The 12,957-nt window shown below is 47.3% G+C and overlaps 2 protein-coding genes across 4 annotated transcripts in view; one reads left to right on the top strand and one right to left on the bottom strand.

Moving 5' to 3' along the window:
* Positions 1-12,957, top strand: part of LOC131893302 (double-stranded RNA-binding protein Staufen homolog) — a 29,511-nt gene that overhangs the window by 1,767 nt on the left and 14,787 nt on the right. Inside the window, exons 1-8 of one of the 3 annotated variants that reach the window (XM_059243295.1) lie at positions 3,097-3,207; positions 4,434-4,876; positions 4,962-5,302; positions 5,565-5,813; positions 5,886-6,027; positions 6,099-6,240; positions 6,321-6,740; positions 7,526-7,807. In XM_059243295.1, coding sequence (XP_059099278.1) covers positions 4,443-4,876; positions 4,962-5,302; positions 5,565-5,813; positions 5,886-6,027; positions 6,099-6,240; positions 6,321-6,740; positions 7,526-7,807 — 2,010 coding nt within the window. In that variant the 5' untranslated portion in view covers positions 3,097-3,207; positions 4,434-4,442. Of the gene's footprint in view, positions 1-3,096; positions 3,208-3,259; positions 3,668-4,433; positions 4,877-4,961; positions 5,303-5,564; positions 5,814-5,885; positions 6,028-6,098; positions 6,241-6,320; positions 6,741-7,525; positions 7,808-12,957 lie in introns of those variants that run through there. The other 2 variants (XM_059243293.1, XM_059243294.1) reach the window with 2 other exon arrangements.
* Positions 7,645-10,966, bottom strand: LOC131893304 (uncharacterized). Its single transcript, XM_059243296.1, has 2 exons — positions 10,529-10,966; positions 7,645-10,461 (listed from the first exon to the last, which is right to left on the bottom strand). Exons 1-2 carry the CDS (start codon positions 10,900-10,902, stop codon positions 7,923-7,925), a joined length of 2,913 nt encoding a protein of 970 aa, XP_059099279.1. The 5' UTR covers positions 10,903-10,966; the 3' UTR covers positions 7,645-7,922.

Below are 12,957 nucleotides of genomic sequence, written 5' to 3'. Positions count from 1 at the left end.
GAGAAACACTTGTGCGCTAGTTTTTTGCCCGATCCTTAGCAATCGTCCAGACACTTTCAATTGTTTCTCGTGAAATTGTAAGGGGGTCCATTTTCTGTCACATGTACTGTATGTATTTTTCATGCAGGGAGGCTTTGATCTGAATCTGAGACAGTTATTGTGACCTACAAAGTCGGATGAACACGCAGCTAAACAATGAGGTTCTCCGATGTCTTCATAGCAATCCTTTCCATGACTCCATGCGAAGTTTCCACACTTGCATTTCGTCATTGTTGGAAGAATTGGTTTGAGGCTGTTTTTCAATGTTCTTTTGAGGATCAATATTGACAGGTTTCATGGTTCTTGTCCCGCTAGCTTTGCCGTTTATTTGAACACCAGAATCTGAGCAACTCGGACGACATTGAACAATCCTTCAGTTTCCTTTTTCTCCATGTTAAAAGAAGAGCTTAGAAATATATTCCTCTAGGACTGTCTTCCATCAGTTATCATTGGGCGCTGAAAGTTTGTGACAAACAAAGCGTCGCATTATACTAACTTGGTATGATAAGCTTTCCCCCACATGTTTATGCGAATCAGGTTTTTATCTCTCGGGTCAAGTTTGGTTCGGTTCTGTTGATTGGCGTTGACCATGGATAGATGAGCCGTGTGTATGGAGAGGACTCGGCGAGGGGCCAAACTTGAATGAATCCAGAAGCTGGTGCTTGAACTTCGTGAAAAAGGAATGTCGCCAAGATTGGGGTCAATCAATCTTTCAATTGGAATGAGTAGGCCTCCTTCGCGTGGGCATGAATACTCGATCCGTACCGTGATGAGGATAGTCTAGGTGGTCAAATTTGAGACGAGTCCAATCCGAAACTCGTCAAGAATGTGCACGTTTTCGGATTTTCGGCGCGATGCCAACGTGAGTGCCGCTATTCGACGTGTTTAACATATACGAACGAGCCCTTGTAAATTATAGGCCGAAAAGTGAAGACTGATTTCGCTTTTCTCAAAGTTCAATCATTTTTTTCTCCCATTTAGTTCTTTCGCTCCTCCCTGGGGCTAATTTGACTCAGTCACTCTCTCACATATAAGAATATCAGGGCATTTCGCAATCCTCCACCTTCTCTTCTTGGCTTCTTGGTTTTCAACTTTGCTAGCCATATGCATTGGTTCAAAAGCAACCTCCACGGTTTCAACAAATAGAACGATAAGGCGAGGGAGAGAGACACTTGGAAAGACGGGCATCTTGTTGAATGAGCAGCCTTCTATGGAGGTAGTTTTGCATGGCCAAAGCATTAAAACGATACGCCAATTAGGTACGGATGTGGACTCTAATTTACCGGTATTAGATTCCTGACGGTTTTCTTGATATTTCGTTTAGTGCCTCCTCGTTCTCCTTGAGTGTCCGCCTGATTGGTTGGCCAAGAAGTCAAGGGCTCCGAGCAGATTTTTACACTCACTCACACACTCCTCACATATACACATTCAAGTCAACCAACCCCAACCAACCAAGCGACCAACCGACCGACCAACCAACCATTGGTCAGAGAATCCTAGTTGAAAGTTTCTGCCTGGTATTCACAGCTCGTACTTAAAGCTCGTGTATGTTCGAAAGTAGTGTAGGGCATGTCAGTTTTTTGCCCAAGCCCACCTGAACTAGCCGATCCACTTGAATAACTGCATTCCTGCGACGTGCATTCTATATTTTTTTCACTTCTCATTGGTCACCCTGTTATCCCTTGAACTAGACTGATTAGCTGTGTTCGTATGTTCCGTTTAGAGCTTACACATACAATGGGAAAAAATCCACTAACGAAACGCGCATTGAATTCTCCCTCCTCATGGTTACGGCGACTATTAACATCAAATTTCTGGTCAGACCATATTTGACGGAAGATGGCCTAGAAATTGATTCTGACTTTCCGTTCTTGTGGTCAATCTAAGTGGGTTAGAAGGAAGAGGCATGCTTGTATGTACACTCTCACTGTCTCGATTTTCAAATAAAGGCGTAAAGCAGGCCTGTTATTCGAGAAGACGCCTGGCATTCGCTCGGATCTTCCAAAGCCCCTCTTCAGTCTTCAACCCATACCTTTTGTGCATGCTTGCACACAGTTCGGCACTCACCGCCGCCACCACCACCACGAGGGATTCTTTCATAGAGGGAGGCATGAAAAGCCTGCCGCCTGTGGACGTCGCGATAATGGCACCATTGTTGAAGGGGTCTTCCATTGAAAGTTGATTTCTTGAATCCTGCTCTCCTAGTGGAAGGGAATAGAGTCCTGCCAGTCCGGTCACGAGATCTTGGCAAAGGGCCTCCCACAGCAGCACCCAGACATGCGGGAAAAACTGGACAAACATTTGAGATATTTGGCCATACTTGAAAACCTCAACGCTACTACTGCCCTTTCATATGTTTTAAAAAGTACTGAATTGGACTCTCAACTTTAAAATGACGCATTTGTGCTGAGGGAAGGATGGCTCTGGGAACGTCTTCCACGTTTGGACTTTGCGTCAGAGAGTGCAAGTCGGTCATGGTTATTTTGGCTGAGGAGGGACTATAAATCCTCCAATGTATGGACTTCGCTTTAACCTCTGGCCCCTGTTCGAATTTGCAATTTTTGAGCAAGGGAGAGAAGAATCTCAAAATTTCACCCAGAGTGATAAAAAACGGGGGGTTAAGTACTCGTACATTGCCTAAGTCTATCCCTCTTTCCCATGCCGCCCAAGTGCAAGTCGGATGAAACTGCCATAGGCTAGGCTAAAAACCCCACCACGTTCGTTCAGCTCACCATTTGCCAGGAGAGAAGGGCCCCACTGCCACAAGTACTAGCACCACCACCACCACCACCGCCGCCAAGACCTTAGGTTTCCTTTTCAACATAAATTTGAGGTTGTGACGAACTGACTGACTGAGTAACTCTCGCCCGGACCGTGGACCGGACAGCAGCACGGGATTGACTATAACTGAGCACGTAGGTGCGAGTGAGTGACGAGCATGAGTTCGGGGTAGTGTGATCAGTGGAGTAAGAGCATGGAAAAACTCGGCTAAGCAAGCAGCCAAGTCAAAACCAGTTTTTTGTGGTCCCTCTTGAGTGCTTGGAGAGGACAGTAGTGAAGGCGCAGTTTCGCCTGAGCGGACTGCTACTCCTTCATGTTCTACGGGCCCTTCTTCATGTACGTACACTCGTACAGGCTCCACCTCGCCATACTGACGTCCATAATTAGGTTAGTAGTATCAGGGAATCCGCCGAGGAAGAATCTTGGTGAGCATCATTGACTGATCTCGGCTTGAATGTGATTCTCCTCGACGTTTGTCGGTGGGCTCGCAACCTCGCAACCTCCCAACCTCCCCGGTGATCCAGTGCTCATAATTTGTGCATGGATGTGAGTGAGTGAGTGTGAAAGAGAGAGCATCAGTGGTTGAGTGTAGGTTTGTAGTGATCCTACCATTAGCAGCATGTGAATGAAATGTCCAATCCGTCGAAAAGTCGATTCCAGCTCCATGTGCTTCCATTGCGAAGAAAGGTTAAGTGCTCACCGGGAATCTTGGGACTATCCAGCAGAACTTCTGATTGGTAGCAGAAGTATTTCCGCGACGAAAAATAGTTGTGCTCAAGAGTCATCCTATGTCATCATGACGGCAGGGAAAGATCATGTGATGTTGGATCAAGAGGACAATTTCCAGGTACTTGCCCAAATACGAACCATGGCTAATCTTGTGTGATTGATTCTCACTACCTGTTATTTGACGTGACCAAAGGAATGGTTGGTGTACCAGGGGGAGGGGAAGGAAGATGAGCAGAAGTAGAAGTACTAGTGGTACTACTAGTGGTAGTAGTGTACCACCTCTACCACTGCTACTCCTACTACTGCTAGTGATGGAGGTTATGGTGATATTGGTATTGGTCACTGAACCGACTACCACTACCACCACTATTCCAAGATGTATTAATAGGCCTGACAAAAATGCGAAATGTGCCCACTGAGTATCTTGAGAGCTTGAGGGTCAAGACGAAACAGGGCGCCGATTTCTCTCGTAAATAAATCACCATCCGTCCAAACACATTTGTATGATACATTACGGCGTCAGACTTGGATCTCATTTGAGACTGCCAAATGCATGCAGTGACCCTTCCTGACCTGTTGGTTGATCGACTTGTGGGTGGGTGAGTGCCTCGAAAGCTTGATGGTTCACATGTTTGCTTCTTGCGGACGCTCAATTTTCTCGTGCCTGTTGTATTTTGGAGAGGAGAGATTGGGGCAAAGGAGAACTTGACTTATGAATGTGATGATTATGATAATGAAAAGCTCGACAAGGCCGAGGGATTTCAACCTCTCACCTCCCGGTTGTAACCACTGTATCAAAAATGTCTAGACATCAATGCAGAGAGAGGATCGTTGAAAAAACCACCGAAAAGTTAGTAACTCGGGAACTTCCAACTATCTTGCAGCATATTTTGATGGCCACTGCTCCTCTGGGCACCACAAGGGGGCTGCCGATGACGGCAGGCCCTTCCGTGGGCCCTGGGCCCAATGTGCCAATCTCTTTACGCCATACCCATATGGCTCCGCCCCCGCCCATGTCCTCTCATCATCATCACCATCACCATACTTCAGTAGCGGCACCCATCACAGTCATGATGAGTGTTCCGCCGCCGTCAACAGTGGCCATGGGTGGGCCGCGGATGGCCCCACCTCCTCCTCCCCCTCCCCCTGTGATACATCAACATGGATTGGCTAACGGCACCATGGCAATTCATCATCATGGCACTAATGTACATCAGCATCATGCCCACCACCATCATCACCATCAGCAACCGCAGCAGCAGCAACAACAGCAACAACAACATCCCCAGCCTCCTCATCATCACCACCATCACCACAATCCACTTAGGTAAGGATGCGTTTAGGGGCCCAATGTTTTAGATGCTCACTGATAATCTTCTCGAGTGAAACCTGTCGTCTTTCGTGCTTTCCAGTTTAAATGGTCTACCACAAGGGGCCCCACCTCTAAGCAGCACCGCCTCCACGGTTCCACCCTCTGTGACCATGGGTGGTCCACCGTCCTTCAGCTCTCATCATGCGGCGGCTCCCCAATTCCGCCGTCCACCCCCGACCCCACAACAGGGCACGCCCACCAATGGCTTCTACCAAGTTCCTATGACCTCTCACCATTCGCACAACATTCCCCTGACCTCCACCCCTTCCAGCCTGGTAACAATGCCGCACCCACCTTCGACACACCCACAACAGCAAGCCTCTCCTTCGATCTCAATCGGCTCTCAGTCATCGTCGTCAGCAAACAGCTGCAAAAATAAAGGTAATCCTTGCCTCAAATACTTTCATTGTAGCATTTAGTTGGAAAAAAGGAAAAGAAGAAGAGAAGATGCACATCGGAGTAAAAATCCGAAATCTGACGCAAGCTAAGCTAAACAGAACTTGAAGAAATCGCGTTGACATCTGTTGCAAAGTTGTCCCTCCATTGCCTTGTGGAAACAGACGATAATATGGCGTCCTATTTTTCTTCGCCTCGTTTTGCCGAAAACCCCCTCTCTAAATAGAATGTTTTCCAATAATTCCAGAGAAAACGCCCATGTGTTTGATCAACGAGTTGGCGCGCTTCAACAAGACCATTCATCAGTACCGCCTCACGGATGAGGCCGGTCCTGCTCATAAAAAGACATTTTCGGTCTGCTTGAAGTTGGGGGAAGATGAGGAGTACCTTGCCTCTGGTCAATCAATCAAAAAGGCCCAACACGCGGCCGCAGCCATTGCCTTGGAACGCACACAGCTCAAACATCCTCCAGTCAAGACCAAATCAGTCAAACATGGTACCGATTCACCCCTTATCCGATTTAAAGTTTGAAATTGATTCCTGATTTTGGTCTATCTTCTTATCCTAGTGAATGTCACTCCCACGGTGGAACTGAACGCATTTGCCATGAAACAGGGGGAGCAAGTGTCGTACAGCTTCATCGATCAGCCTAAAACCAATTATTCAAAAGCGCCCATGAACCTAAATTTCAGGGGAATTTACACTCAAAGGTGCGGTACACCCTTTTTCAAAGATCATCAAAAGTACACGCCATCAATTCATTATTCCCCACCTCCACCAGGTATCATAGTCAAAGTGGAAAGAATACCAGCCCGCAGTTCAACGTTTGCTTGAAAGTGGGCTCTCGGGAATTTTACGGCGAAGGTCCAACGGCCCAGATGGCCAAGCACGTGGCAGCTGGAAAGGCCTTGAAAACGCTTAAGGTGAGGAACACGCCGCATATTTTAGGCCACGGATTATAACTCGAGAGCCTAATGCCATTCATTTCGGCTTGCTTTGTTAGGAATCTCGACATTTTGACAGTGCCATGTCACCTGTTTCCCAAAATGGAAGTGTGACTAGTTTGGGTGGAACACGGCATGTAGCTCTCAATCCGGCCTCTCTTCCATTCATCCCCGGTTCAAGTCCCGGCGCGGCGGCTGTGGCTGCAGCAGCTGCAGCTGCCTCCGCGGCAGCTGCGGTGGTTTCCTCATCCTCGACCGTTGTGTCAGTAGCCAGTTCTGTGAGTTCTTCCGTGGGTGGATCCTCGGAGTTGGACGACTTGAAGTCCCCAATTTCGCTGGTTCACGAGAGTGCGCTGAAAAGAAATCTCACGGTGTCGTTTGAAGTGATACAAGAAACTGGACCACCGCATATGAGAACCTTTATTACCAAGTGCATCGTCGGAGATGTGGTCACCAGTGGCGAGGGAAACGGCAAAAAGGTGAGTGCCATAAGCTTGTTTTCCTAGGGTAAGGTCGGGGCGGTGTTTCTCAAACAACCGCCCTTGTCTGTCAAAAGGTGGCTTGCTAAATGGGCTAAATGGGGGTTTGCCAAGCTTGTCATTGATGAGGGCTGGTGAATGAAAGAAGAGTCAAATGAAAATGGTAAAGTTTTCTTTGCAAATATTGTCAGGAAGTCGGTTCGTGAGCCCGCTAACAAGAGAAATTACGAGCCTGAGTGCCTTGGTTAGACTCGAGAGCATAAGTGGAAACTTCGCACTTTTATCATTAGAATGTTGGAGAACGGAGTGTGCCCAAGTTTTAAATGAGAAAAATTTGGAAGAGAAAGGGAGAGTGTGAGTGTGTTCCAATCGCAGAAATATGCAAGGACAAGTGAATTCGTTATCTGACGTGATGGCTTGAATCGCCAAAATGAATTAAGCGGTAGCAAGCAAGTCATTTGTTTGAACGGAATGAGAGAGAAATCTCTCAATAATTTAAATCTCAAGAGAGTCATTCAAAACTTACATCTCCATGAGTATTCCCGAAAAGTTGTTGGAAATTTTAATGTTTTGAAGCCTACTCTACTCCATCCTGCTTTTCTCAGAATGGAAGTTTGGTTTTTACGGCAATGTTAGATTCAAAGATTGCTCACTCTACGCCTATTAAAAGTTATTAATTCATATGCTACGGCAAAAAAAATCTATCGGAACCGTAGTGAATCACTAAATGGAACACCATCATAAGCATACTAACTCACACAAGCTGTTTCGCATGCGTTTTTCAGGCATCTAAGAAACGGGCAGCTGAGCTCATGATTGATCAACTCAAGCAGTTGCCTCCATTGGCAAGCTACCCTGCAGCCAAACCTAAAAAGCCTTCTCCAACCAAGAAGAAATCTCGCAATCTCATCAAAGTGGATCAAAAAGAAAACCCCGAATACGGTGGCCTCACCATCAACCCCATCTCGAGATTAATTCAGATCCAACAGGCCAAACGCGAGAAAGAGCCCGTTTACACGCTCGTGGCTGAAAGGGGCGTGCCTCGACGAAGAGATTTCGTCATGCAGGTAGGATTTATTTCCGGATTTCTAGTCTGATTCAGAACCAAAGGACAAAACTGTGATCAAAATATAGGGTCGCCCTTTTTTCGCTTGGGCTGGGCGAGGGTAATGAAACCGGTTCTTACATGCCGTCTAGAGGTGGCATGCCATTATGGTCGATGGTTCTCCTTGAAGTAGTGCTTTTGACGGATCTGGTCCGAAGAGGCTTGCTCCTGGCAGATGTGTTCGCAGCGGTGCTCACTCTAGATTTGCTGTTTTTCACTGAGGTCAGGGACAAATTCCTAGAGGGAGGTGGAACGCTCTTCCTTGATATTGCTGTTGTTGTCCGAGATTGATTTCGACGTCGAAGACCGGTGGATTGCCGGGATGCACCATTTGTAATCGGCTCATCTTTGAAATGGACCTTGGGTCCCAGCTCAGGGTCAGAATAGGATCTTCGAATAGGATCTTGACCTTCAAGCCCGTCTTCTAAGGGTTTATAATTGCCGTCGGATACCATTGGGTCATGGGCATTGTGCCACCATCGTATTGTATGAAAGTATACCCATTCCAAGATGGAGATGAGACTAAATCCACAGAAAAGGGTCATGACTCCTCCGACTAAAGCCAAGAGAAGTTCCCATGGTAGCTTAGTTCGTCGGAGGTAGCTTATCGAGGCTGTGCGATCAAGGTAGAGGTGGAACCAAGCATTTCCATTTTCCCCTTCATTTCCACAAGTCCCTTGGGAACCCCTAAAGGTTGTTGATTCCACGTGGTATTGAACAACTCCCTGGCATGGAGGTGGACATCGACAGCGATCCCTCACATTCCCCAAGCCATTAATATTCAATTCCTGGCCTCGAAGGATCCTCTCGGCGAGAGTAATGTTTCGAGCTGCCACTTCAAGGGTTGTTTCAATTTTCCGGAGGCACAAGATCGAGGCGCCCGTACAAATTGTGGAGAGGCCATTCTCAGGCAAGGGCGTCCGCGAGAGAGACCAAGGCAGGCAATCACACACGGCCATGGCCAATGAGGCCTGACACTGCAAGCTGCAATCCTTTCGCGAGTAGTTCAAATCCCCATTGCGGCACCATCGATCACTTTCCCACGTCCATTCTCTCATTACTTGTTCTGTGGTATCAATCAATTTAGCCGAAACTTGGATGTCAGTGCGTGATCGTCGTTCTAAAGCCACCATATTTCCCTTTCCCGCCTCCCCGAGGTCTCCCACAAAAACTTTGATAGGAGAGGATGATATTGTGCTATTTTTGCAGCTTCCTTGAATTTCGGTTCCCGTCTTGGTCTCGTTTTGAAAGGCAATTTCCAAATGGAGTGTTCTGTCTCTCTGAAGAAGGTAGGAGGAGCTCGTCATGTCTCTGCCTTGGAATTCAGTTTGCAACAATTTGCATAGCTCAAAATCAGGGTGTGACCTATAAAGACAAATGGTCGATCCTGTCTCCCGACTGGGACAAGTTGAGCTCAGTCGAGGTTGACAGGACATCAGGGACGTCAATTCTTCATGCTTCCCTGAGCAATTGAATCGAGCAAAAACGTCCTGAAGGAAGCCGTCGTGACCGAGAACGCGTTCCAATCGGTCTGTGGTTCGATTAAGCATCCCACACTCGAATTCTTTCTCAAGACATAACGCATTGGCCTCTCGATCTCCCCAGAGCCGCGCACCATTAGTTTGGGTGCCTTGGCAACCTGGGATGATCCCCAGAGATGTCTGTATCCCGACAAAGCCATTTTGATTGCTGCCCAGGGCCTCCAGAGAGTCTTGATTCACAATAACGGGTTCGAAATCAAACTTTGACTTGTCATTAGCACACGCCAGGCTCAGAATCTCGGCCTCGTCACATTTATGGGCTCCCCAGGGTCCAATTTGACATTCAAATATGGAGCGCTCGTTACCCGAGCATGCGAGCTTTTCCAGTACAAAAAGGAGGTCCTTGCCCACCTGAGGGTGGCCATAAAGACCTGATGGCAATTTCCGTCCGAATTTGAATCCAAGCGCTTTGCAAATCATTCCCACGACCTCATCGTTCAGATGCCTATCACAGATGAATCCCGGACTTGAGGGAGTGTCTATCACCGGATAACCGACGGCCAGTTCGGCTTCCGGCGGCATGTTACGTCCCATCGGACCGGTGAGAAGTCTCAATGTAAATGGATATCCTGGGCTGCACTCCACTGCCGCGGGTCCCTTGGTGCATGGTGTGGATCCGTTTCCATACTTTGAACAGCCCAAGATGTGTGGCTCTTCACTTTTAGATCCGCAGGAAATTCCGTGGAGATACGAATAAGTGGTCAGGTTGGAATAAGGAAGGCTGATCGCTTTTCCGAATTCCCATGAGAGCATCTTGCAGAATACCAAAGCCTCTTTATTGCTGAAACTATCTGCGCAAAAGTAGGACTCCTCTGGATCCGCAGATCGGTTTGGCTTGGCCTTGATAAAGGCCAAACCTCTGGTACGAATATTCCGATTGGCTTCCAATTCAATAGCGCCTTGATCACAAATAATGGCCACTGGAGTTTGTATCTCGCATTGCGAGAGAGTGTTGCCACTTAAGTCACGATAATCGCTCTCACATTCCAATAGTGATTCTTCATGGCCTTTGCATTGAATGCGAAGTCCAAATATGTTTGATGGACCGAATGTCGGTGCGCCATCCATAAAGAACCTGCAAACCAGGGACATGTTGAGTCTCAGTCTTCCGATTTACTGGAAAAGAGCTCTTTTCATCTTACCGCTCTCCCCCACTAAATCCTAAAGAACGACACATAACCCCAGCCTCGGTGTCACCCCAGTTCTCTGGGCACAAATAGCCTTTTCCAAAGTATTTGGCATTCATTATGGGATAGCCCACGCGGCTGGAACTGGTTCCACTTAACGTGATGGACAGGTTCAAATCATGGCGTGCTTGTTTGACGTAAAATCCAAGCGAGTTGTCGATAGAACGGTCTTCTCGCTTGTCTGGACCTGACCACTTCAATCTATAACAAGGCCCATTTTTGGTCAGGATCAGTCGGGAATTCCGACAGCACTCTCGAGGGGTTCCCAGTGAGCAATTCAATATGGACTCCTCACATGAGGGCATGGACATCAAACCGCCCTCTATCATGATCTGAAAATGGGGTTGTGAGAGAGCTCAAGCAAGAGTTGAGGAAGGCGCACAGGTTTATTAAATCAACGCTAGAGAAAACCCGGGTCAATAAAAAAGGCCGTGTCGAGAAGAGAGCTCCTGGCAATCGTATTCCTCCCTCTGGTTTCGGAACCATTAGATCCTCCTAGTCTAGGATGTGTCAGTGTTTGTCGGAGATATCGGTTGGTAAGTCTACTCGCATGCCGGTGAGTATGTGTAATACAAACTCCTGGGGACTGGCCTCGAGGGAAAAAGGTCGAAGTTTGAAAGGATGGAAGTGAATTATTTATAACTGTTTCAAACAGAATTGCAGCGGGGTTCGAGAGGCAAAAAAATGTAGTTGGCAATTTTCTCCCCGTCTTTTACTAAAAGTTTTTACGAAAGGCACAGATACCAACATTCATCCACTTAAATCCGACTAAAAAAAATGTCGACCTCGACTAATCCTTGAATTCAATTTCAAACTAAGGAAAAGAAAAGAGTGGGCTTTTGAAGTGAAAGGATTAAAAACTGCACGAGGAATCATATCTGCCAACAACCGCAATATATCGCTTCTGACTGGATTGGGAAGCCATAAATTCAAGTCTGCCAATATCTTCCACCACATGCTCAAATCTTACTTGGTGCATAAGATCGTGAATGGCTCGAGTATCGTTGCTCCACGCCAAATTGGCAGATCCGTTCGGACGATCCGGGTCGAAAAGCTCATTCGTGATTCCTTCCCAAATGGGCCACATGTCCCGCATAGGCCTCAATCGCGCCTCAATGTGGGCCTTTTTCGTGGATGGCGTCTCTCTTTGTTTGAGATTACCGGGACAGACGGTAATGGAGGGCAACGACACTTCATGATCATCCAGTCCCACCTTCTGCACCGTTAGAAACACGGGATCTTCCAAGTAGTAGAAAATAATACAGATGCTCAAGAGCACCCCGAGCACCAAAGCCAGTATGCACAGCAAGCCCCAGCAAATCCTTTGGCATAATCCATGACGTTGAAAGACGAGATATTTGTAACCATGAAGAGACGTGTGCCACGCCCACTCCCGTGCTGTCCGCCCATAGGCGTGGTTACAGCAGGCATCCCGATTCTCGGCGATATCCGCTTGATCTAAGACGAGATAAGTTCCGTGTTCTTGAGGACTCAAATCGGTCGATGATGCGTTCTTGGTCTCCAAATTCCTGAAAGGGCAAAGAAAAGAATGCAACGGGATGAAATACGACAGTTCCCCGTCATCTGTGGTTAAAAGAGGGATCTGTTCAATGCCCGAGCATCAAACAAATGAGATATCTATCTTTCTCAAATTATCTCGGGCAGTTTTGGTATTTTCAAGCAGGATGTTGCTCGTCATTTCCCAATTCAATGATGCAAAATGACCGCAGAATCAGGTTTCATGCAAGTGGTGGTCAATAAACACAGGTCAAACAAACTCTCGAATCTTCAAGGCCAGAAGTAGCCACCACCAGAGATGGTCAATTCTTGTGCGAGTATCTATCTTAGTGAGTGAGCAAGAGCACGAAAGATTTCATCGTGTGCGAAGTACTGGTGTATGGCAGCTTTGCATATTTGTGGTGTGGATGGTTGGTGAGATGGTTGAATGGTTGGTTTGGCCGGCGACGCGCCAAGCAGTCTACCAGATCTTAAGGAGGAGAACCTGATTGCCTTCCATCTAAAGAAGGGAAATCCTCGCCTCGTCTTTTCACTTGGTTCGTTCGAGGAGCCGAGCTTTTGGAAGTAGCCGTCATTCTGGTGAGTGATGCAATCATTAATTCACCTTGGACACACAAGACACCATGTCCGGAGACACGGAGAGAGAGAGAGAGAGAGAATCAAGAAACACACGCACCACACATGCACACACTACCATTCGTTTTCGGTCTAATGGCCAATTAATCCCTCACGAAAAGCAACTTACCTTAAAATGGCAAGATCTTGCTTGCTCAAACCTCCCGGAATCCCCCAAAGATGATCGAACACAATTCGACGTTTCAAAAATCGCTTTTTCTTCTGTCCGGAAGTTAGAAATCCTCTACTCG

Source organism: Tigriopus californicus, chromosome 2 (assembly GCF_007210705.1).
Source record: "Tigriopus californicus strain San Diego chromosome 2, Tcal_SD_v2.1, whole genome shotgun sequence".
Taxonomy (NCBI): domain Eukaryota; kingdom Metazoa; phylum Arthropoda; class Copepoda; order Harpacticoida; family Harpacticidae; genus Tigriopus; species Tigriopus californicus.
Note: the sequence above shows the minus strand (reverse complement) of the source record. Positions and strands in the feature narration are given on the sequence as shown.

Excerpts from the sequence above, each read along its gene's own strand:
- LOC131893304 (XM_059243296.1), bottom strand. The coding sequence starts at position 10,902 with ATGATAGAGGGCGGTTTGATGTCCATGCCCTCATGTGAGGAGTCCATA. Across the intron at positions 10,462-10,528 it reads GGATTTAGTGGGGGAGAGCG|GTTCTTTATGGATGGCGCAC; the intron begins GTAAGATGAAAA and ends CCTGGTTTGCAG.